The sequence below is a fragment of the Phyllosticta citriasiana genome (genome assembly GCF_038021145.1).
Source record: "Phyllosticta citriasiana strain CBS 120426 chromosome Unknown IWZ02scaffold_11, whole genome shotgun sequence".
Taxonomy (NCBI): Eukaryota; Fungi; Ascomycota; class Dothideomycetes; order Botryosphaeriales; family Phyllostictaceae; genus Phyllosticta; species Phyllosticta citriasiana.
Window position 1 is genome coordinate 1,128,731 of NW_027117288.1, and position 23,871 is coordinate 1,152,601.

Sequence of the window (23,871 nt, forward strand, 5' to 3'; positions counted from 1 at the left end):
TATGGCGGAGTTAAAGACGCCGCGTTTGGTCCTCTTGCAAAATTACGGAGGATCCGTTCCCGCTTAGCGAAAGTTAATGTGGACTGTAACGCTAAGAACGCAGGAGGTCAAACAAACAGTGCGAATGCTGGTACTGTGGCATGGTGATGTTTCTTTTGCTTGCGCAAATAGCACCAAATTCGTAAATAGAACTTTGGGATGTCCCGCGCCCCGAAACAAGACGGGTGATTTTGCTTCGTAACTACTTCCGGTTGAGGGCTACTTGTTTCACCATACTCCGTCATCTCGTTGATTGTCGGACGCGCTGCTTACTCTACTACATAGAGGCTTAGAGTTTGTTTATGTAGTCCATCGTCTCTTCGTAAGCGATCTTAAAGTTTAGTCTTAAGAAACGTTGCTAGAATCTAAAATGGCTAGGAAAAGGTGTAATGGCAAGTAAGGAGTAGCCTTTTAAGACTCCTTAGGTAATCTTCACATTAGAGCAATAGAAGCGGCCTCGCACCTTATGTAAAAAGACTCCGCACATAGAGCCTCCGTAACGGTTACGAGGCTCTAGTAAAAAGGCAGGGTTATGTGCGGCTTAGACTCGTGGTTATGATTTATGTTCCTAGGCTAAGTATGTAGCTCTCCCCGTATTGTTTAGTGGTCGATCTTATAGAAGCTAAGTGGCACGTTAAGACTTCATGAGTATCTAGACCGCTCGTATTAATAGCTCATCTTCTAGTAGAAGAAGAGACTAAGAAGTGAAGGCTTTAGAGTTCGACTATAAGAACTTAAGGAACATCTAAAATTTCATTACTCTTCTTAGCACCCTAATTAAGGTGTGTAGTATGTACTAGATTCCATAGAAGTTACGTCCTTTAGAAAGGTCTCTCCGCGCATGTATTATGCCGCTACCCTAGTATATAGACTAACTAAGCGAGATAGTAGCTATCTTACTTACTATACCTTTTTAGGCTAGCTAGTATAGTAGTATTAGCCCTACTACCTTATACTCCTATTATTCTCCTATCCTACTTATATTTTTCCTTTTAAAGTTATTCATACTAAATACTAGCCTAAGAGTAGATAATTTACTAAGACTCGACTAATTTAGGTCTTAATAATTGACTAAATTGAACTGACCTCGTCTAAAGCTTTTCCTCGGTTTAAGTAGTGGTGCCCCACGCGTGCTCCCTAGGTTTCGGCTGTTTCCCCGCAGCCTCCACCCGTTAGATGACCCGAAAAGGAAAGGTATCGGGTTAGCAACGATGATGTGCTGCAAGACATGCCCCCGGATTTCGAGTCATTCTGGTCCGACTTTTACCTTTCAACTCTCTGCAAAAGAAAGGTTCCCCTGAGATTTGTTTTGTCCAGCCGATCAATATGCCTTTGAAAAGCGATTGGAGGCTCCAACGAGAAGGTTTGCAACCCTGTTCCTTGTCGCGGTTCCTGCGTGGCGGTTGACAAGCAACTGGACGTCCAGGCCTTACGGTCGAGTATTTGGGTCGCCTCCTTGCTCGAACAGTTTTCAACCCTGTCTTGACGCTTCCGCTCATCTTGCTCGCGCGCTTCACTTCCCAAGGACAGAAGCTCTCAGGCGACTATGCCAAGCATCTCAAGACCATCAAGGCGTTGCTGTGCTTGGGCCTAGCCCATCACATCAACAGATGGCTGAGCAAAGGCGTCATCAACAACTGGACTGACGACACGTACGACTGGAACAAAGAAATCGTGGTCGTGACTGGAGGCAGCGACGGCATTGGAAAACACATCGTCCTGTTCCTCGCGGAGCGCGGTATAAAAGTTGCCGTGTTCGATATCCAGCCCATGACTTACGCTCGTGCGTCGTTGCGTTATTTCCAGCTCGATTCGCAAAGACTGACGTGCCGGCAGCGTCTCCATCCGTCAAGTACTACAACTGCGACCTCTCGTCGGCTGCCTCAATCAGCGACGCTGTGAATGCCGTCCGCGCCGACCTTGGAAACCCAACTATTTTGATTAACAATGCAGGAATCTGCTACGGCGAGCCTTTGCTCTCGGCGTCGCTCGCGCATGTCCGCAAAACGTTCGAGGTTAATGTGTTTGCTCACCACCAGCTCGCTGCTCACCTCGTGCCGTCCATGGCGGCAGCAAACCACGGCATGATTGTCAACGTTGCCAGCCAAGCAGCGTGGCTCGCGGCGCCGCGAATGGGCGACTACGCCGCCTCGAAAGCGGCAGCGCTCGCGATGCATGAGGCGCTGGCGGCGGAGCTTGCGACGATCTACAATGCGCCAAAAGTGCGCACCATCACAGTCTGCCCCAATGCCACCAAGACGCCTCTGTTCGAGGGCTTCCAGATGTACAACAACATGTTCATGTACAAACTGGAGCCTGAGACCATGGCCGAAGCCGTGGTCAAGGCGGTGCTTAAGGGACAGAGCGCGATGGTGGCACTACCCGTCACTGGGTGGTATTTGTTTGCCGGCGCAAGAGGACTACCAATGTGGTATCAGAATGGGTTGAGAAAGATGTCGAAAGATGTCCTGAGTGCATGGACTGGCCGATTGGTAGAGCAGAACGAGGACAGCGTCAAAGAAGTAAAGGGAGAATAGGCGTGTGCGGCTGGTTCCAGTCTCTTCTCGGGTGCTTCAAGAGATTTTCGAGTGAGACGCGTGGATTTATACGAGGGACGCGAGGTGGTTCCTGTCGTTCGTCCAAGGTCGGCGAGGCGGAGGAGAGCAGAGCCGACAGGCGTGGTGGAGACCTGAGGTTGGAAGCGAAACGGGACGGGAGAGGCTGACGCCGCGCCGACGCTCAAGCCACCCCCGCGTGGCGTGCACGTCCAGGTAAGGTAGATACATGAAGGTGATAGCTCTACTGCCGGTGCCTCTCAGGTTACCGGGCGTTTGTCTTTCAACAACATCAATTCCGTCCCCACCCACCACCATCTCAATTCTGCTTCGTCCACCATGTCCATCTCTTCCGGTACTTGTCTTCTCTGCCATTGGCCCAACAGTGCTGACCAAGCAGCTGCCATCTGGGCTGCGGCCCCCTCGACCACCCGCGGTCAAGCTACCCCTCTATCCTCCGACTCGAAGGGAGAGCGCATCGCATATGCCGTATGAAATCTGGGACTTCCGCCTTGAATCCTGGCTTACCTACCTCCCAGTCTGGCAAATCCATCTTTGTCCGCAACATCGACGACCCCTCCGTCAGCAGGCAGTACACAAACCACCAAGCAGCAACGACCGTCGCGCGCTTCTCGCCTTCTGGCTTCTACGTCGCCAGCGCCGATGTCAGCGGCTCTGTCAAAATCTGGGACTGCGTGGGAGAAGGCACTACAAAGGGTTGGACTCATGACTGAGAGATCAGAGCATCCGCTGATGGCGCATACTTCGCACTTTAGGAGACTACCATATCATTGCTGGCCGAATCAATGACCTTGCCTGGGACGGTGATTCGCAGCGCATCATCGCTGTCGGCGACGGCAAGGAGCGCTTCGGTCACTGCATAACCTGGGACAGCGGCAACAGCGTCGGAGAGATTTCAGGCCACTCGTCGCAGATCAACTGTGTCGCCATTCGCCAGCAGCGACCTCTCCGAGCTGCAACTGGAAGCGATGACACCAGCATGGTCTTCTACCACGGCGCCCCATTCAAGTTCAACACCAGCTCCCGTGGCCAACACGACCGATTCATCTTTGGCACCGCCTTTAGCCCCGATGGAACCCACCTCGTTACAGTGGGAGCCGACAGGAGGATCTGGCTTTATGATGGCAAGACTGGCGAGGCTAACAAGTCAATCGGTGAGGGCGTGCACACTGGAAGCATCTTTGGTGTCTCTTGGTCTAGCGACTCGAAGAGATTCGTTACTGCCAGCGCCGACCAGACTGTGCGCATCTGGGACGCCGAGTCTGGAGAGAATGTCCACACTTGGAGAATCGGTGAAGAAGGTGTGGTCAGCGTTGGTGACCAGCAGGTCGGCGTCACATGGCCTGCTGGGCGCAAGGATGGCCTGATCATCACCGTCGACCTGGACGGGAACCTCAACTATCTCGTCGAGAGCAGCGAGAGGCCCATCAAGGTAGTGCCTGGCCACTCAAAGAACATTACCTCTGCCGGAATTAGCGGGGACAAGCTCTTCACAGGCAGCTATGACGGTCAGGTTCGAGAGTGGGACGTCAACACTGGCCTTGCTGACCTTGTGGACGGCGAGACGCACACCAACTACGTTGCCGGCTTAAGAGCTTCGACCGCAGGCTCTGAGCCCCGGATGTACAGTGTTGGATGGGACGACACTCTGCGCACAATCTCTGTCAACGCAAAGGCATTTGTCGGTTCGAAAGTGGTGCTTGGTTCGCAGCCAAAGGGGGTTGCAACTAGCGGAAACAGCGTGCTTGTTGCTTCTTCCACGTCTGTCGTCATTTACGAAGACGGCAAGGAAGTCGGCTCACGCCAGATGCCACACGCGCCGACCGCCATAGCGGCTTACGAGAACATCGTTGCCGTGGGAAGCGAAGATAACCTTGTCCGTCTTTTTGAGTTTGCCAACAACAACCTGACGGAACTGGGTGTTGAGCTGACAAATTCGACCTCGGTCATCTCCACCCTCGCCTTCTCTCCCAAGGGCACTTTCCTTGCGGCTGGCAATACGGGAGGTAAGATTCAGGTCTACTCGGGCAAGACGGGAGAGTGGTCTTTGATCACGGACCGCTGGAGCTCGCATACGGCGCGCATCACAGCGGTGGCTTGGAGTGAGAGCGAGGAGTTTGCCGCCAGTGGTAGCCTTGACACGAATATTTTTGTGTGGAGCGTAGCAAACCCTGGCAAGAGGGTCAAGACGCTGAACGCACACAAGGACGGGGTCAACGGCGTTGCTTGGGTCGGCAAGGACAAGGTGTTGAGCACGGGTGGTGACGCCACGGTAAAGGTCTGGAAGACTGAGCGCCTCGTGTAGGCCGATATTTTGAAGCGTTGGTAGCATAGCGATCTATTGAACGTTAGTACAGCTCTGAGAGCAACGCAAGAAAAATTGATTTTTGTAACGCGGAAAACGCGGTGCTCACGCGGCATGGTCGATGACCTCAGATTTGCCCATCTGGCGGAGATATCTCGGTAGTACGACGCGTCCAATCGCGTCACCCGCGATTCCCATTTCTTCTGCACTCCAGACCCCTTCCCTTTCAAGCACTCGACGCCCTTCAAATCAGATGAACGCGTCAAACAATGTATCGGGCCTCGACGCCGCTCGGGCGCGCAAATTTCACCATCCGTACGAGCCATATGACATCCAGACGCAGTTCATGAGCGCGCTGTATGAGTGCATCGACCAAGGAAAAGTCGGCATTTTCGAAAGTCCTACTGGTGGGTCGCTTTAAGTGAACTGCAATATTGATGGACGCTGACTTGGTTTAGGAACGGTGAGACGTTTCCTTGTCTTCTACGAATCTGTCTATCAAAGAAAGAGCCATGGGCTCGATTAACATTAGAAAACTAACACGGCACAGGGAAAATCACTTAGCCTCATTTGCGGGTCATTGACGTGGTTGCGTGATCACAAGCGTATCAAGTTTGAGGAAGGACTCTCGGTCGATGCTGCAGGTATGTACGCATAATGAATGCGGCAGCAAGTACGCATACTAACCTCCACTTGCAGACGATGGCGAACCAGACTGGATGCTTCAGCATGCTAAAGAAGAGAAACGCCGCGCAGCCCTCAACCAACGGCAACAGCTAGAAGAGAGGATAGCGCGCGTGCGCGCAAAAGAGCGCAAGCTGAAAGAACGCCAATCAAACGGCGAGCTGCATCGCAAACGGCAAAAGATTTCGACAGCAGAAGCAGACGGCGGAAACGATGACGAGGCACGTTTTCTACTGGATGACTACGAAAGCGAGGACGAACAAACCCAAAAGGCGAAGAACAAGGTCGGCTCTGACCTGGGATTTTCGGCAGAGACTGTGGCCTTGATGAAGAAGCTGGGCATGCCAGTCGACCGGACGAAAGAGGAGGAAGAGACGGAGGAGCCGGATGAGCTCAAAATTTTCTACTGCTCACGAACGCATTCGCAATTGCAGCAATTTGCCAGCGAGTTGCGGCGAGTCAAAATACCCCCTGCCATCGCGCCGGAGCCGCTAGGCGAGTCCAATCCGAGCGGCGAAGTTTCAAAGGAGCTGGAAGAAGACTTCAAGCATCTGACCTTGGGCTCGAGGAAGAACCTCTGCATCAACCCCAAGGTATCAAAGCTGGGGAGCACAGCCGTGATAAACGAAAAGTGTCTTGACCTACAAAAGCCCGGAACAGCTCAAGACCACAAATGTGCCTTTCTGCCAACCAAAGAGACGGAAACGCTCGTCTACGACTTTCGCGACCACGCGCTGGCCGAGATCCGCGACATTGAGGAGCTCGGCGCCGTCGGGAAGCAGTTGGGGATATGTCCATATTATGCGTCACGAGCGGCCGTCAAGCCGAGCGAGATCGTCACTTTGCCATATCCGCTTCTGCTGCAAAAGATGGCGCGCGAGGCGCTTGACATCAACATGAAAGGCCACATCGTCATCATCGACGAGGCGCACAACCTGATGGACTCGATCGCCGGCATTCACTCGGTTGCCGTGTCGCTGGCGCAGCTGCAGAGATCGCGGGCCCAGCTCACGACATACCTGCAAAAATTCCGCAATCGGCTGAAGGGCAAGAATAGGGTATATGTGGCGCAGACTGTGCGGCTGTTGGACTCGTTGGTGGGATATCTGCAGGGCACTGCTGCGCAAGCGAAGGAGGCAGAGGGCATCGTCAAGGTGGGCGACCTAATGGCCGGCAGGGGCGTCGATCAGATCAACCTGTACAGATTACTGCGCTATCTGCAGGAGAGCAAGCTGGCCCGCAAGGTCGACGGCTACATTGTGCACGCGGAAGAGCAGTCCAACAGCCAGAACGGCCGTGGCGGCGGCGCGCGTTCTCAGCAGCCATCAAAGACTTTTCTCGAACTACATGTACCCGTCTTGACGCACGTCCAGAGCTTCTTCGCCGCACTGCTCAATCCCTCCGCCGAAGGCCGCTTCTTCTATGCCAAAAACGACGACCAGCTGGGGACGTGTCTGAAATACATGCTGCTAGACCCAACACACCACTTCCGCGAGATTGTCGAAGATGCAAGAGCAGTGATATTGGCGGGAGGAACCATGTCACCTGTAAGTCATCTGCCCCTTTCACTTCCTCCACTCTCCTCCTCAACCCCCCGCAGAATGTCTCTTCGTAGACTGACGACTCTACCCACAGATGTCCGACTACTCCCAGCACCTCTTCTCGTACCTGCCGCCCACACGCCTCACAACGCTCTCCTGCGGGCACGTCATCCCGCGATCCAACCTGCTCGCCTGGCCCGTGACCCACGGGCCCAGCGGCGCGCCCTTCGACTTCACCTTCGAGCAGCGCAACAAGCCATCCACGCTGGCCGACCTCGGTCTCGCCATTCTCGAGTTTGTCAAGGTCATTCCGGACGGCGTCGTCGTATTTTTCCCCAGCTACGCGTATCTGGATCAGTGCGTTGGCGCGTGGAAGCGGCCCAGTTCGAGCACCGGGGCGGCGGCGGCCGCGTCCTCCTCATCGCTGTTCGACGCCATTCAAGCTGTCAAACCTGTCTTTCATGAAACTAAGGCGCAGCAGCGGCAGCAGCAGCAGCAACAACAACAAAACCACGCGCCCTCTTCGTCCTCTCATTCTCACCCAATCCCCTCCACAAACGAATCCCTCCTGTCCGCCTACACATCCGCCATAACCAGCAGCAGCCCAAACGGCCGCCGTGGCGCGCTGCTCCTCGCCGTCGTCGGCGGCTCACTCTCCGAAGGCATAAACTTCAGCGACAGTCTGGGTCGCGGCGTAGCCGTCGTCGGTCTGCCGTTCCCCAACCCGCACTCCGCCGAGTGGCGCGCCAAGATGGCGTATGTGTCGCAAAAGGCTGCAGCCAGCGCCAACACTAAGGGCAATGGTGGTAGTATTAGTGGCAATGATCGGGCTGCGAAGGGGAATGGGAATGTCGATGTGGGAAAAGCGGCGGCAAGGGAGTTTTTTGAGAATGCGTGTATGCGGGCGGTTAATCAGTGTGTGGGGCGTGCTATTAGGCATCAGGCGGATTATGCGAGTATTCTGCTGCTGGATAGACGGTATGATGGCGAGAGAATTAGGAATAAGTTGCCTGGGTGGATTAGGGGTAGTTTGAGGGAGGGGAGCGGTGTGAGGGAGGTCGTAGGGGGTGTGAGGGGGTTCTTTGAGGAGAAGAAATAGAGAATGAATGAGCTCAAGTCGATAGCGGATGTGTCCAAGATGAAGCTTTTAGAGAATGCGATAATATTGATGTTGGATATCTTTTTCCCTGGAGATGCTCCATCCTTTTCCCACCCCTGTGCGCCAAACGCCGTGAAATGCAAAGTTTCTTCTCACTTCCCACTTCCTCCTCCTGCAGGAACACAATCATGCTCTTTCCAAGTCAAAGTCGTCCAGCTGGTCGCGGTACTTGAGGATGTTGCGCTTAATCTTGGACGAGTCGACCCAAGTGACAAAGTCTTCGAGGTTTCTACAAACGAACAAGTCAGTCAGCCAGTCTGCGCCAGCATTGAACTCTAGGAAAACAACGCACCTCGACACCAGGAACGCCGGGTCCGTGATAACTTCCGGGCCAACGCGCACATGGCCCTGCTCAATGAACTTAATGGCAGCCTGCACCGTATCGGCCATGCGCAGACGCGTCATAACGACGCCGAGCCTGCGCCTGCAAAACGCCGACACGGTGACCTTGTGCTCGACGTCGCTCAGCTTGCGGCTGCCCTCGCCGGTGCTCAGGATGCCGAGGTCCTCGAGCTTCTCGATGAGCAGCTTCTCGTGCTTTTGGCGGACCGGGTCGCCGGGGTCGAGCAGCGACAGCCGATGCGCCAGCTGCCGCAGCGAGCCGCATAGCCGGTTGTACTTGGTGTAGTCGGATGGGTTTTGGATGGCGTAGCGCCGGATCACGAGCGCGTCGCGGTGGTTGTTGTCGGATTTGTAGGTCGTGAAGTCGACCTTGCGCAGGAGCTTGGACTCGTGGTGCTTGAGCTTGCGGACCATGGCGGCGGCGGGGGTGTTGGGTCGGTGAAGGGAGTGGAGTGTCGAATGTCGTCGTGGTGTTGACCTCTTGCCCTCTAAACGGTTCGGCGGAAATTTCGTTATCGATAGCGTAGGGCAGAAAAGTTGTTGCCCGCGGGGCGTGAGTCAATCCAGAATTGTATCAACGCCGCTCTCTATCGCTCCGCCCCTCCTCTCCACCAAAATGCCGACCGTACACCTCCTTGACTACGTTGCCGGCAACGTCCGCTCCCTCGTCAACGCCATTGAAAAAGTCGGATACTCCGTCGAGTGGGTCCGCAAACCGGAAGATGTCGCCAACGCCGAGGTATGTCTACGACAGCAGCCCTCCACGAGAATTTCGTACTCATGGCAATAGCAGAGCTGATGGGCCAATTCCCCGTAGAAACTCATCTTCCCCGGCGTCGGCCACTTTGGCCACTGTCTGACGCAGTTTGGCAATGGAGGCTACATCGAGCCCATCCGCAAGCACATTGCCGCCGGCAAGCCGTTCATGGGCATCTGCGTCGGTCTGCAGGCCTTTTTCGACAACTCGGAAGAAAGCGACAAAGTCTCGGGTCTTGGGCTGATCCCTGGCAGCTTGAAGCGCTTCGACGACTCGGACAAGGCTGTCCCGCACATTGGTTGGAACTCGGCAAACACGTCCAAGGCGGGCAATGTCACCGGCGAGAGTGTCTACGGTCTGAGACCTGACAGCAAGTACTACTACGTGCACTCCTACGCCCTCCCGTATGCTGCGGGTAAACTTGAAAGCAACGGATGGACCGTCGCCACTGCCAGATACGGAAACGAGGAGTTTGTCGGCGCTCTCGCGAAGGACAATGTGCTTTTGACTCAATTCCACCCTGAGAAGAGTGGAGCTGCCGGTCTCAGAGTCCTCAAGGCATTCTGTGACGGACAACAAGTGATCAAGCTGCCGCAACAACCATCTGCCCAAGCCGCAAGGGAAGGCCTCACTCGACGTGTCATTGCCTGTCTGGACGTGCGCACAAACGACCAAGGAGACCTCGTCGTGACCAAGGGAGACCAGTATGATGTCAGGGAAAAAGATGGTGTCGATGCTGGTGGTGCTGTCCGCAACCTGGGCAAGCCTGTGGACATGGCGAGGAAGTACTACGAGCAGGGCGCGGACGAGGTCACCTTCTTGAACATTACTTCGTTCCGCAACTGCCCAGTTGCGGACACTCCCATGCTGGAGATTCTCCGACGGACATCAGAGACTGTCTTTGTCCCCCTTACCATTGGTGGCGGTATCCGCGACACTGTGGATACGGACGGCACCAAGGTGTCTGCGCTGGACGTGGCGTCCATGTACTTCAAGTCGGGCGCGGACAAAGTCAGCATTGGTTCCGATGCTGTCACCGCGGCTGAAGAGTACTATGCTTGCGGAAAGACTTTGTCCGGTACGACAGCTATCGAGACCATTTCCGCTGCGTACGGGAACCAGGCCGTTGTCGTCAGCGTGGACCCTAAGCGCCATTACGTTGCCTCGCCCGAAGCCACCTCGCACCACACCGTCAAGACTGCATCTCCAGGTCCCAACGGGGAAGAGTATTGCTGGTACGCATGCACGATCAAGGGTGGCCGGGAGACCCGCGACTTTGACGTGATACAGCTTGTCCAGGCTGTCGAGGCCATGGGAGCGGGAGAAATTCTCTTGAACTGCATCGACAAGGACGGTACCAACAGCGGCTTTGACCTCGAGTTGATCAATGATGTCAAGGCCGCCATCAAGATTCCAGTCATTGCCAGCAGCGGTGCTGGTCACCCTGGTCACTTCACCGAGGTGTTTGAGAAGACGCCCACTGATGCTGCGCTTGGTGCGGGAATGGTAAGTCAACTCTTCCTGCGCCCTACAATGTTACTAACAGATGGTAGTTCCACCGTGGTGAGTACACTGTCAAACAAGTCAAGGAGCACCTTCAACAACGAGGTCTTTTGGTGAGGCAATTCGAAGAAGATGTATAAATAAACTAAAAATTAGCCATAAAAGGCTATTCACTATTTCAAGCCGCCGTCATCAGCGCGCCATTTTCCAATGCAAATTTCCGCTCCTTTTGGAGCTTCGAAGCACGTTTGACGCCAAACCCATGTGTGTAAACTTCTCTTACAGTCTCCAAGGGCATTTCGGTCACATCGGGGTATCCAAAAAGAAAGAAAAGCCATCCGACAAAGCAAATTCCAGAAAAATTCCAAGGGCGCCACTTGAGGCGATGCCTCTCATCATGCTGATGAGGGTGGAAGCGATGACGATGTTGCAGCCCCAGACTGCTCCGGTGTTCTGTTCAGACATTAGCCGTGGTAGACGAAAGGCATGGCCGTTTTCGACAAAAGATGTGGCAATTTGACTTACAGTCATGGTACCCAAGGTGCCAACCTCGACCGGCAACAGCTCTGTCCCAACCCAAGTGATGGTGGTGACTCCTGACGCAAAGTAACCAATATGTATGATGATGGTTGCGAGGATGAGGTAGCCAGGCCAGCCAACATCCTGGGTTTCAATCTTGAGGTCTTTGCTAATGGGAATGTAATGGACGATACGGCTGCAACGACGAGTGACAACAACATCCCCAGAGCGGAAATGCAGAAAATTTTGCGGCGTCCAAAGCGATTGAGAATGGTGACGCAGAAGAGGGAAAAGGTGAAGTTGGTGGCGCCTACGACAATGGATACGACTGTGGGCTTGTTGAATCCAACCAGGCCAAAAATTGTGCCCGAGTAGTACATGAGAGTGTTGAAGCCTCCCAACTGCGAGACTGATTGAGGATGAGCAAGGTCCATAGATGGGGTCATCAGACTTACCGGCGCCTACAAAACAAGTCGAAATGAGCGGCCGAAAGTTTGCGGGGACGCAAAACAGCTGCTTCAGCTGCCACCAGATGCTCTTGTCCTTGACTTGCTTGTCCGTTGCCTGTGGAAAGATGCGCTTGATGACCGCCTCGGCCTCTTCGAATTTTCCATGGCTCACAAACTGTCGAGGAGACTCGGGACCGAGGGGCATGATGCATCCGAGCAGGACCGCAGGAACACCACCAATTGCAACCATGTATCTCCATCCGTGGGCTACATCGGTGAAGCCGGGGCAAGAGACGTGATGAGTTCCTGCTCGCTGGACGACAAGTCTTACCCGAGGTCCTGGTCTATGGTGACGAGCACGGCGGAGATGACACCGGTATCATAGCCTGTCCCTTGTTGGTCCAGAAGCCGACGGGGCGCGCTTTGAAAAGTGTCTTCACCAAAAAGAAATCCTCCGGTTGACACGGCAATGCAAATCACCCACGTCATCTTGCCGCGCTCGGTCTGCTCAATCGAGTCGTCAATTGGCCCGTTCGATTCGCCATTGCTGACGTCTTCAATGCGGATCGTGTCGTCTTTCTTCAGCCTCATCGAATTGCCTTGGGTATCGCGCATCGCCATTGATAAGTGTTGACTTGCACACGAACCGAGGGGAACGCAGAGAAAACTTGGATTGAGAAAGTTCAAGATTCGAATTGACTGGGATCCCACGTTTAAGGGGCCAGGAACTGCTTAGTTCATCAGGGCTGCACCCGTCTATTATCTATACACGTGGAGGGGCGGGGATTATCTTCATCCATACCGCAATACCCCAGATTTCTACCCCAGCTTTTCCCCAGATTGTCCCGCATAGACCCCCGGACTGGCGCAGGACGAGCCGCAATCGTGGTCCCGATGGAAGGTCCCAGATGGCCTTGTCGACGATTGGTCGGAATGTGGTTGCTGGAGCTTGGGGTGGACAGTCTGGCTCGGCTCGGCTCGCCTCGACGCATGGATGGTTGCCGTTTCGGTCCACATCATGTGGGACTAGGGCTCGGGCAAGCTTCCCGTGCAGACGCTGTTGGGGCGACCTTTCCCGGTCGTTGGAATCCTGTCACGTCTGGCTGGCAGCGCCGCGTATCAAAGGCAATCTTTCACGGAAACTCTCCCCTTTCTGGCCGAGCCCGGCTCTGCGTCTTCAGTTCGCTCTACTGTCCTGCGTCGTTGGAGGGAGAGGATGAACATAATAAGGACCAGAATTTTCGACGAGCTCGAGGCCGTCAGTAACCACATGGCACACCGTTTCCTCCACAATTTCCACCAGTCTTTAAACCCAACAAGACCACCAAGGCTGCCATGCGCCAGACTGTGAGCTTACCGTCTACCATGGCCCTGTTTGGGGTTGGCGTCCTTTTTTACCTTGTCGTTTATCCAGTCTTTGAATATTTTCAAGACCCACAGCAAAAGGTGATTCCGTCCTGGCGACGCGTAGATGAGGTGATTAACTAATGGTAACAAGGTCTTCAAAAATTCCCAGATATGACGCCTATGGCGGCCATCTCCAACATCCCGTTTATGCTTCTGGCCTAGACTAGTGCGCGTTCTTCGCACTTGGTGCAGATGCACAAGAATCACCCGGTCATCAGGGCCGGTCCCAACACCCTGCAGTATGGAGACACCCGCGCCATCAAGGACAATTACGGCCACAATACCAAGTGCACCAAAGATGGCCAGTATAAGGACACGGCTGGAGAATATTTCCAAATTGCTGATGTCATCGACCGCAAGGACCATGCTCGCAAGTACAAGTACCTCTCGGCCGCGTACGCCGTCAAGAACCTCGAGGGCTGGGAGGCCAAGGTCACGGACAAGACGGTGAAGCTCATGGCGCACATGGACAAGTGCTGCACGGATCCTCTGCAAGAGGGCGAAACCATTCCCAAGACGGAAGACATCAATCTTGACTGGCGCAAGTCGGCAAACTACTTTGGCCTCGACGCCATTGCCGACATTGGGCTTTCGGAACGCCTGGGATTACTTGACACTGATGACGACCGCGTCACCTGCACTAGGCCCGGTGGATCCAAGTTCACCTGCCACTTCCGCGAGTGCCTCTACGACAATGCCCGAAAGCAGTCGTACATTGTGTGGTCGTGCGACTGGTACAAGGTGCCGGAAAAGCTCACCAACGTCTTCCAGCGCTTCCGCCGCATGGGCAACAACGGCAAGATGTGGGACGGCATTCCCCCTGAGTTGTCCAACCGCCTGTCAAGGTGTGGCGCAGGGACTTGAAGGCGGCGGCTGAGTAGGTGGGTGGCTGGCTGGCTGTGCTTTTGGGGGCCGCTGAGCGTGGCGGAGGAGTTGGACTCGGTTTTTTCCCGTGGTCATTTTAGCGCTGGGTTTTGCATCGTAGCTTGGAGCATCCGCCTTTCGGGTAGCCGTCTTTAAGGATTTTTCAATCTGAAGAGAGTTTACACGTGCGCGTATTTTGGATGTTGATCGTGGTGTTCATGTTGCTATTTGCCTGCAGTAGAATGCATGCATGTACCTAGTCAGATGGTACGTGCCCTGGACGTCTGCGCGGGCGCAACACCTTCACACAATCAACCTCAGATAGCACCCCATCTCCCTCTTGTCGCTCTGACTGGTATCCTGATTCTCGACACAATTAGCCGGCTGGCGCCATGGAAACCGTCGACATGACGGTCCCGTCCGCAATGTCAACGGCTGCTGGCCGTCCCAATCAGGCTGCATCAACACCACTTCAATGCGCGCCACGACAAGCAATGCCTGGGGCTTTCAATAGCTTGGCGAGGTTCCGCTAGGGCTATTTGAGCACTTTGAAGACTCATCACTGGCTGAAGTGGCAGAGCCAAGACCATGACGAGGTGTCAGCAACGGGGCTGCACATTCTGCATGCAGCCTCATGCTGTGTTAGTCAGGAAACACAGAGGCGGGGCAAAAGGTTCGTGTTGATGTCCAGTTGACAGCCTTACTTCACTTCTGAATCCTAGGCTTCCGGTTTCAATCGTTGATTTCTCCTTTTGATCTTCAGCAAAGACGGCTAGCAGGACTGACGACTTCATGGGTCAGACACGCACCACCAAATCTCGCCATGTCGAAAGAAAATCAGCCCCGTAACCCCCAAATCGAACCCTTCGAGCGAGCCAAGGAATTGTTCCTCGACAAACTGTCGGAAGAACAACGTCATATCTATGAGAATGCAACGCCGGAAAATCTGTTTTATCAAGCGAATGTGATACACAGAGGCTACCAGCGGGCAAGCAAACTCCAGTCCTGTCGAACGGCGCTCATGCCACTGGTACGAATCGTCGAGGGATATGGATCAGCGCTCGATACTTGGTCCAATGCTGGCTTTGTCAACACCTTCATGGCTCCAATATGGGGAAGCCTCCGTGTGGTCATTCATGTATTATTCTCACCAAGCTGACCATCTGGCTGTTCCGCTTCTGACTTTGAACGCAGATGGCCCAGGAAGTGGATCAGTATTTCGAGCAGTTGATCGAGATGCTCAGTCAGATCGGGACCATTCTTCCCCAATTCCGCGATTACCATCGCCTGTTCCCGCAATTCGACCGCTTAATGCTCGCTCTCTCGGAAAATCTTGCGAACATTTTAACCTTTTGCCATAAGGTGAAGGTACACTTTGCTGACAGCGAAAAACCCAAAAAATGGCCGAACAAGCTTCGCATTCGCCATGGCTCCTGGAAGAAGATTAGTCTGAGCATCCCGGACTATTTGGAAGATTTCAGAAAGGCGCGTAAATTGATTGAGAAAGAAGCACTGCTTGCTCATATGATTGAGAGCAAAGAGCATCGTGATCGAGAGGAGGATAAGTGGGCTCTACAATATGCTCGATCGAGAGAGCAAAGGCTTCAAGATGCGCTTTCTGTGTTGTCCAAGGTCAACTACAAGAACCAACATCGAGAGCTTCAAAGAGTGCGCCACGCCGGATCCGGAGAGTGGCTGATTGAGGAACAAAGTTTGAAAAAGTGGCTGGCAGAGCCCACATCTGGGTTCTTCCATTGCTTTGGAATACCAGGAGCCGGCAAATCAATTCTCGCTTCATCGCTTGTCAACCACCTTGCCAAAAACTTCTCCAATCCTGACGATTTTTTTGGATACTACTTTTGCGATTACGCAGATCCTGGCAGCCTAAAATGCTCGACTTTGTTAGGGACCTTGATCCTGCAAGTGCTGGATCTTTCTCCGCGGCCCGAATCGCTTGTCCAATGGATCATTGACAACGTTGGAGAAGCAGTGCTCAAACCGACAACGGATGATCTCACACACATTCTCAAGGACATCTTTGCCGCTCGCAAGCAAGTCTTCCTTGTTGTAGACGGCATAGATGAACTTGATGCAGAGGAACAGAGCTTATTGCGGACTTTCATGAAGACCATCATCTCTCTTCAAGACTGCTCGGTCAAAATATTCATTTCATGTCGACCAGGAGTGCCAATCCTTGGCTCATTTTCAAGCAACACGGAGACTTTTACCATCTCTCCAGAACATGTCCGGAAAGATATCCTTTGCTTCGTTAAAGAAACAGTGGAAGCGAAACTTCAGGATGGAGATCTGAGATTCGTTGATCCATCACTGAAAGATGAAGTCATCAACACTCTTAGCACTGATGCGAAAGAGATGTGAGTAGCTACACTCCCACACACGCAAATTTGTTCTCATCGCAACAGGTTTCTCTGGGTCAAGTTCCAGATAACAGAGCTCTGCTCGTGTCTGACTGATGCACAGATCCGGGACACCCTCCAAAATCTACCAAGGGACCTGGCGAGTACATATGCGAGAATAATTCGCAGAATCCTACAGTCAGAGGGAGGCGACAAAAAAATCGACGTTGCATGCGCAGCTTTCCGCTGGATCATATGTTCCACCCGGATGCTACACATTGACGAGCTTTTCGAGGCCCTAGCGATCAAGGAGTCGGATCTTTCCCTTTGCACAGATCGAATTATGACCGATCGTCGAAAGTTCGTTCAAGCATGCGGAAATTTGATCACGATCCAGTTCGACGATGCCGTTCGCCTCGCTCATCACACAGTTCAACAATTTCTTCTACGGAATGACGCCAAAATGTCGGGAAATTCAAACTGGCGCGATGGACTCATTGCTACAAACGCTGGCTCAGTGGAAACTGGTGAGCTAGAAGACATCGAACACGTGAGATTCCTCTTCCAAGATGCAGATCGACGGGTTGGCCATTTGTGCCTTGCCTACCTGCACTTCACAGACTTCGAGGCGCAGATTGCCAAGATTCAGACTCGTATCAAGGTGCCACAGAATATCCTTCCCCCCGAGTTGGAGTCCACTGCGGCCTCGGGACTCGTGAGCCTTGCGAAAATGTCGCGAGGCAGAGGTCTGGATCATGCAGCTCGAAAAAAGACAGCAGCTTTTGCGGTTCCGGAATCTGACAGTCTGAAGACTAAATTCAAGTTTCTCGAATATGCTCGATCGTCGTGGGCATTCCACCTGAACAACTTCGAGATCCCGAGGGAGGATGAGGACATGGAGCGCGTGGCCAGCATTGCTCTCGACCGCAATCCCTTGTTTCAAACACGGCCTTGGACGACGAGCGACTACATCGACACTCTGAAGCTCCAACACAGAATCAACAATGAGCGAATACAGGCAAATCGCCTGTTGTTTTACTGGGCGATTGAACATGATGTCGGCTACTTGCTCGACGTCCTGAGAAGGGAGCAACCCATGGATTTTGGAGCGGTAAAATTCGTCCATCCCTCTGAGGAGAGAAAGACAAAAGAGATCCGAGGTCACTTCAACCAACTCGCTCTCTACGAGATTATGCATGACAGGCATCAACCGGCACTAATTGAGAGAGCTGCTTCATGGGGCGCAAATCAAGTCTATCAAGTGCTCCGAATCTTGTTCGAAAACATTGATAATGAGATCACAATACCCTTTATACTCTTCTACCGAATCATAGAAGTCAGCACGAACGAAGTTCGACAAGTTTTTGTGGATGCGATCAGTTCAAGCTTGCCATACAACTTCAAGGTCCTTTACCAGGGCAAATTTAAAGTCACTTTAGATTCAGACCACGCGGAAGAAAGCACAACGACTCAGAACTTTTCCTGGTACCGACCTGGCTGGGGTCATTATCCCGCAACTCCTGTTCGAATTTTCAGACAGGTCTTCCTGACAGCCTTTCCGAACAATGTGGAAGTTATGGATTGGGCTTTCCCACTCCTTGACTACGGAAATTCAACTCCTCGGTTGGTCAATGAGTTCTGGACTGCTCACGGAAAATATCCCGCGCCTTACCCGGGACTTAGATTTGCGGAAAATGAAGATGAGCAAAAGAGCATGATTTGCACAGTTGCTGCGATCGGTCCGCCCGGTAATATGGACCACGAATTCGTAGCCGTATTGGCTGAGGAGATGAGGGGTTGGTCAACGGTTACTGCGGCAGCGACTGTGATACAGAAAATCGCAAGAGACATTGAGCAACGCTTGGTTGAGGATGGCGAACATGAGTCAGTCCATGAAGCGGTTTCGGACATTTTGGCCAAAGATCATCCTTTTGAGGCGGCAGTCTACGATCTCTTCCGTCGGCCTTTCCATTCAGTATATCCTCGTCTTCAGTCTCAAGATATCGTGGAAGACCCCAAGTAGACGGATGCAGACTACGACGAGTAGAGACGACCTTTGCAGACGACTCCTTGAGGCCTGTCATCTTGTCAAGTACAGAGTAGATAGACTCTTCATCTTTTATTTCTTCTTCCGATACCGCGACAAGACACCATACAAACAAACTGCTCGACATACAAGCAAGCAGCAACAAAAAGACCAACAGGCAAGCAGAGAGGTAAGAGACACGCGGATTCCTCTTTGCCCCTGACCGACACACCGACACACCGACACACTGACGCAACAAAACCAACCCAAAATGGTCCGCCCTCACAATCCAGTCTTGACACATGCGTCTGAACCATCATCTACCCATCACCCATCAGTCGCAAATGACGTTTTCTCGGCTAACTCGGCTCGACCACAACAGCAGCATGAGTAAATCTTTTGTGGATTGAATGTTGAAGCGTAGCAGTCAGTCTGTTTCGGCAATGGAGGATGTTAGTTTTCCTGTCCTTCGTCGTGAAGCGGCGCGATTTGTGCTGTCACGGGAGAAGTCGAAAGAAGCGATGATCTTAGATTTTGTTGCAGTGGTGAACGACGACTGCGCTGTATGAGCTGGGGAGTGAGCGAACACGTCTCTTGCGTGGCTGAAAAGTGGGAAAGAACGATTCCTTTGACACAGGCTGTGCCATCAAGTCTCGGACCTTCTGTGGCACGCAGTCTTCATCGAGAGAATTCACTGTTGTCCCTGCTCATCCCACCCACGACTCAAACTCCCACACACAGACCAGGCGATCGTAGAAGCTGGTACTGACAACCGTCCGCTTGCCCGTCCCCTTATCCCTCTTTTCTCCATCCACCAGCGGCTGCACAACGCTCCCATAATTCATACTCTGGTGCTCCTCGAACCGCGCCAGGACCTCAAAGCCCCAGTCCCACTGCCACTCCCTTTCCCCTTTCTTCCCTTCCTCCCCTTCCCCTGCGCTCGTCGCTCTGCCCGTCAGCTTCATAACCCTCGTCCCCGCATGCATGCAGCTAACGAGCAAGATCCACGATATCGTCGCCGTCGCCGTCGCCGTCGTCGGCTCATCATCATCATCATCAACAACAACAACAACAACGCTGCAATCGACGACGCTAACCCTCCACACGCCGCCGCCGAGTGCGATTTCAGCGAGGACGCGCGAGCGGCGCGGGCCGAGACCGTCGGGTGCGGGGGGCAGGAGCAGGCGCAGGGATTCGTCGTATGAGCCGGTCAGGAGGAGGGTTGAGGGTGGGAGAATGGGAGCGTTGGGGTTGGTGGTTTGGGGTTGGGGTTGGGAAGAGAGGGAAGGGGATGGAGAAGGGGAAGGAAGAGGCAAAGGTAAGATGAACGTGACGCCTGCGTCGTGCGTGCGCGCGTCTTGCCATTGCCAGAGTGGGGCGATGATGCGGTGCATGTGGTCTGTCTCTTCCTCTTTCTCTCTGTCTGCTTCGTCGTCCTCATCACCTTCATCTCCCTCCTCTTCGCCGCCATTCTCGCGCGCAGAAGACAGCGCAGCGAGGTACGTCGACGCGGTCACCTCATGATCCTCCGGCGAGAAAATAGAAGAAGCAGTAGGCAACCCGACGCCCTTGAGCGCTGCGTCATCGCCGCCCGAGTACAGCGCGGTGCCGTCGGGCGAAAAACTCGTGACCCACGCCTCGAGACTGTGGGCGTGCAGCGTGACTGTCCTGCCGACATTACCAGCACCGCCCTCGTCGTCCTCGTCGTTGTCGGTGGCGCCCCTGCTGCTGCAGTCGCACAACACGACGCGTCCGTCTGCCAGCGCGGCGGCAGCGAGCAGCGGGATCGTCGGATGCCAGGAGAAGTAGGTGAAGAGACTTGTCGACGGGAAGAGCTGCAGCGTGCGTAGGTGCGTTACAGGTGCCGAGTTGGAGGATGGGTCGATGGCGTAAAGGGCTATGCTGCCGGTTGAGGAAGCGAGGCCGAGGAGGTGGGATGATGGTGTGGTGTTGGTGAGGGTGGAGTGCGGCGAGAAGTGCAGGTCGAAGATTGCAAAAGGCGTGGGGTGCGTTGAGGTGATGGTGCTGTGGTGGTGGGCGTTAGAGCGCGGCCGGCGTTTTTGTAGTCTTTTTTTCTTTCTTCGTTTTCGGGGGTGTTTTTATTGAGTCTGACGGGGTGAAGAACAGAGAGAAACTTTTGTGATTGAATAATGGGGAAAAGGGCGGACGTAAGCTTCAAGAAAATGACAGCCATGGACTGGTCGACTGGCCCTCAGCCAACAAGAACACCGCAAACAACAAGCAAGAAAAGGATTCAAAAAGAAAAGAGCACCTACATCTCCCTCATCCCCTCCTCCAGTCTCGCAAGCACCAAACTCCCACTCCTCTTCTGCGCCCTCTTCTCCTCACCCTCACCCTTTCCCTGCTCTTCCTCGTCCTCATCCCCCTTCTCTTCGTCCTCATCAGCGCTGCGATCCAAAAAGTACGTCCCCATAACCACCCACTCAGCGCACCCAGGCACGCACTCAATACAACTAGGTGGCAGCGCGAGCGTCGTGCTGTGCAGAGACGAAAGGACTGGCGGCTCTGCCATGGCGGGCGAAAGGCTCCTGTCAGCACGGTGAGCGGTGCAACGATTGCCAAAAGTGATGGTGAGGTAGATGTACGGAGGAAGAGGACATGGAGTTGGTGTTGATGCTGCGAGTGAGCAGACAGTGCAGGGAAGAAACGCTAAGCGAGCCTTTTTCCTGCCTGATGCGGTATAGCGGCAGCGGTGGGCATTTGGTGTGAACTACAACGACGACGACGACGACGACGACGACGACGACTGCCATCTGGTCATTTCGACCGACGATGCTGGCAAAACACCAAGAGAAGGGCAGGAGAGATGACACGTTGATTGGAATACGTCGGATGATGAGATGTCAAAATAGTTCAACGCCATCGTAGCCAGCCAGCCATCTATCCAGTCATCCAATTCATAGACACGATGTTGTCCATAGTTTGTGGTGAGTTTTGCACAGCACCGCTTTCTACGTATCCAATCCTCCTTGACCATAACCCACTACGGCCAAATTTATTCCCGCCGCCACTACCCAGCTGTACAGAGGACGGCCAGTCAGTCCATTGCCTCCCATCTTCTGTCTACCTACCTCTTCAGCAGCTGCAGCGTCGAGACGGCTGGTCAGGAAGCCAGCCAGCAATACGCCAAAAGTGTGTGTAGGTAGGCTGTTAGTGTGGAGAGAGGAAAAAGGCGATGTGAGAGAGGTAGGTGGGCGTGGGACTGATCTATTGATTGACTACATGGCTATATACATGGCTATAAAGCCAAGTAAGCAATGAATCAGCGAGAGACGCGGGCGAAAGACATTGGGTTGTGACGAAAGGAAAGGCAAGGAGGCAGACAGGGGAAGAAGAGAAAAAAGATGGCATTTTTAAGAGGTGGTTGCATGCGCTCGACTGGTACTGCATGTACGTACATAGAGTACAGCTCCATACACCACCTCCACATCGTCCGGAAATAAGCAGAGATGCAGGCAGTGCCTTGAGCCGCCAGCCGCCAGCCGCCCATGCACCAATTCCTGTCTCTAACCAACATTAGAAGCAGAATCAAGCGTTCAGGCACACACCTGCACCGCGCCGGCTCGCCTCCGCTTACGCCTCCACCCACTCACGCGCGAAGTAAGGTGTCCAGCGCAGTGTGGAGTGTGGAGCGGAGCGGGACGGGGAGACGGGAGGAAGGGAGGTAAAGACAGAAATGCTGTGTGGAGGGATGGTGGCTAGACGACGGAGAAAGAAATGGTGGTGTGGAGGGTGGCCTCATTGTTGTGTCCAGGCCGTACCGTCAAACGAGAAACAAGAACGCGATACAGAAGAGATACTTTCTGACTCAACTGTTCGTCACACTGTAGCAGTGATGCAGAGCGGACAAAATGAGTCTCGATGCGCAAACCCACAACAACATTTGCAGATCAAAGCGGCACTTACCTGCTCCAGCTCTCCTGCGCCAACCATGCCGACCGTGCCGGCTTGCCGGTTTCGCTAACGAACTTACCAGGAAACATTTTTTTTTTTTTTTTTCTTTTGTCTGGTTTTTTCTTTGAGTGCAGCGACAGCGGCGGCACGGCGGCACGCCAGACCCTGACTTCCACTTCCCACCCCAGTCACGCTCCTCTGCTCTCCACACCCGCCCGCGCGTCGCAGAAATGACAGGGGTAGGGGAATATTCAACGGCCGGTAAGCGGACCAGAAAGTGGAAGAGGCGGCAAACGGAAGGACGGGTCTTGTGGTTCGCTGGTCGCCGTAGCCGCTTGCCGCAGCAACAGCGGGAGGATTTGTTAGAAGGCGGACGGCTGGATGATTGGCTGACCCGCTCTCGAAACAGTCAACAAGCAAGAATAGCAGCATCAGCGACAGAAGCATGCCGGGCAATTTTCCCCATCAACCCAGCCAGCGGTGCTCTTGTTTAGGTCATTCGCGAATGCTTCGGGGCTGACCTTAGAGACGAGCGAATGAATCGAACGCGATGATGCGATTTTCGCTGCTTTCGTTACTTCAGTTGCGCAACTCGTGCTCATGCTTTTGTCGTGGAGCAAGCCGTTGAGCAAGCGCTCGTTCATTCGTCTGCTAAACCGTATTCACCTTTTTGCTTCGTCTCGAATCGTCGCGTCTCGACACCCACACTCCCAAGCCGGTCCCGACGGCGCGGGTAGCGACGCGCACGCACACACACCGACCAGGGAAGCGACAAGGACTGGGACAAGGTGACAAGGGGGGACATGAAGATTGGTAGGTAATATCCGTAGAACGCGAAGCATCACGAATCGCGGGTAGGGTGTCCGCCACATGCGTGCGTCGCTGGGGAGGGCTTCCGGCAGGCGGTTGACTTAGACCCTGCATGCCGTGGGTCATCTCGGGAACCGGGGCTGCCAAGAGAGCTAAACGCGACCTTGTTCGTACTCTTTGTCCTTGGGCGGTTGAAATGCGCTTTTCCTGTTTTATTCAGGTCAAGAGAGAAGTTAAACAAAGCATGGTGGCCAAAGATGACCTGATGGTGGGCGAGATGCTGGTCACTGCGAATCTACGATGGTCCGGATTGCGGGGTAGAGCTGGCTTTTTTTTTTTTTTTTTTTTTTTTTTTTTTTGAGTTGGTGGTGGGCGAGCTGTGAAAGATTGCAAAGTCGAACGATGCCATCTGGGGATCGAAGCTTCGCTGAAATTTCTGGCTTGGTGGATTGGAGGACGATTGGGCAGCCGTTTGTTTGACAGTCAAGCGCTGCTGAGTGGCAAAGAGGTGCGACTTGTGCGATGGACAAGAATGGCTGAGGAGACTGGTGGTGAGGTGAGGCGGCGCAGTTGTTGATGAGGCTTGTGGCGCATTTCGCCCACGTTTAATCCGACAAG

General features: G+C 53.8%; 9 protein-coding genes across 9 annotated transcripts; 6 read left to right on the forward strand and 3 right to left on the reverse strand.

Annotated features, from left to right (window-relative positions):
* Positions 1 to 1,012: 1,012 nt before the first annotated feature.
* Positions 1,013 to 2,850, forward strand: IWZ02DRAFT_458749 (uncharacterized protein). Its single transcript, XM_066768036.1, has 3 exons — positions 1,013 to 1,402; positions 1,466 to 1,822; positions 1,876 to 2,850. Exons 1-3 carry the CDS (start codon positions 1,366 to 1,368, stop codon positions 2,574 to 2,576), a joined length of 1,095 nt encoding a protein of 364 aa, XP_066620531.1. The 5' UTR covers positions 1,013 to 1,365; the 3' UTR covers positions 2,577 to 2,850.
* Positions 2,851 to 5,014, forward strand: IWZ02DRAFT_458751 (WD repeat-containing protein 2). The gene is made up of 4 exons (XM_066768037.1): positions 2,851 to 2,949; positions 2,995 to 3,083; positions 3,134 to 3,311; positions 3,371 to 5,014. Exons 1-4 carry the CDS (start codon positions 2,934 to 2,936, stop codon positions 4,918 to 4,920), a joined length of 1,833 nt encoding a protein of 610 aa, XP_066620532.1. The 5' UTR covers positions 2,851 to 2,933; the 3' UTR covers positions 4,921 to 5,014.
* A 148-nt stretch (positions 5,015 to 5,162) lies between these two features.
* On the forward strand, positions 5,163 to 8,244 carry IWZ02DRAFT_476719 (helicase C-terminal domain-containing protein; the record flags this gene model as incomplete). The annotated part of the gene is made up of 4 exons (XM_066769032.1): positions 5,163 to 5,327; positions 5,466 to 5,564; positions 5,620 to 7,151; positions 7,240 to 8,244. The coding sequence occupies exons 1-4, from the start codon at positions 5,174 to 5,176 to the stop codon at positions 8,242 to 8,244; spliced, it is 2,790 nt and encodes a 929-aa protein (XP_066620533.1). The 5' UTR covers positions 5,163 to 5,173.
* A 46-nt stretch (positions 8,245 to 8,290) lies between these two features.
* Positions 8,291 to 9,170, reverse strand: IWZ02DRAFT_501450 (uncharacterized protein). Its single transcript, XM_066770277.1, has 2 exons — positions 8,597 to 9,170; positions 8,291 to 8,533 (listed from the first exon to the last, which is right to left on the reverse strand). The coding sequence occupies exons 1-2, from the start codon at positions 9,058 to 9,060 to the stop codon at positions 8,431 to 8,433; spliced, it is 567 nt and encodes a 188-aa protein (XP_066620534.1). The 5' UTR covers positions 9,061 to 9,170; the 3' UTR covers positions 8,291 to 8,430.
* Positions 9,171 to 11,431, forward strand: IWZ02DRAFT_458755 (uncharacterized protein). Its single transcript, XM_066768038.1, has 4 exons — positions 9,171 to 9,385; positions 9,464 to 10,909; positions 10,957 to 11,148; positions 11,200 to 11,431. Exons 1-3 carry the CDS (start codon positions 9,263 to 9,265, stop codon positions 11,044 to 11,046), a joined length of 1,659 nt encoding a protein of 552 aa, XP_066620535.1. The 5' UTR covers positions 9,171 to 9,262; the 3' UTR covers positions 11,047 to 11,148; positions 11,200 to 11,431.
* IWZ02DRAFT_435486 (uncharacterized protein) lies at positions 11,210 to 12,495 on the reverse strand (the record flags this gene model as incomplete). Its single annotated transcript, XM_066766445.1, has 5 exons — positions 11,210 to 11,359; positions 11,432 to 11,621; positions 11,645 to 11,834; positions 11,881 to 12,187; positions 12,229 to 12,495. 5 exons carry the CDS (start codon positions 12,493 to 12,495, stop codon positions 11,210 to 11,212), a joined length of 1,104 nt encoding a protein of 367 aa, XP_066620536.1.
* A 786-nt stretch (positions 12,496 to 13,281) lies between these two features.
* Positions 13,282 to 14,383, forward strand: IWZ02DRAFT_53621 (uncharacterized protein). The gene is made up of 2 exons (XM_066770860.1): positions 13,282 to 13,320; positions 13,373 to 14,383. The coding sequence occupies exon 2, from the start codon at positions 13,474 to 13,476 to the stop codon at positions 14,143 to 14,145; it is 672 nt and encodes a 223-aa protein (XP_066620537.1). The 5' UTR covers positions 13,282 to 13,320; positions 13,373 to 13,473; the 3' UTR covers positions 14,146 to 14,383.
* Positions 14,384 to 14,968: 585 nt separating this feature from the next.
* IWZ02DRAFT_435488 (uncharacterized protein) lies at positions 14,969 to 18,525 on the forward strand (the record flags this gene model as incomplete). Its single annotated transcript, XM_066766446.1, has 3 exons — positions 14,969 to 15,283; positions 15,340 to 16,520; positions 16,569 to 18,525. The coding sequence occupies 3 exons, from the start codon at positions 14,969 to 14,971 to the stop codon at positions 18,523 to 18,525; spliced, it is 3,453 nt and encodes a 1,150-aa protein (XP_066620538.1).
* Positions 18,526 to 19,235: 710 nt separating this feature from the next.
* On the reverse strand, positions 19,236 to 21,061 carry IWZ02DRAFT_424354 (uncharacterized protein; the record flags this gene model as incomplete). Its single annotated transcript, XM_066765884.1, has 3 exons — positions 19,236 to 19,937; positions 20,094 to 20,553; positions 20,805 to 21,061. 3 exons carry the CDS (start codon positions 21,059 to 21,061, stop codon positions 19,236 to 19,238), a joined length of 1,419 nt encoding a protein of 472 aa, XP_066620539.1.
* Positions 21,062 to 23,871: the final 2,810 nt, after the last annotated feature.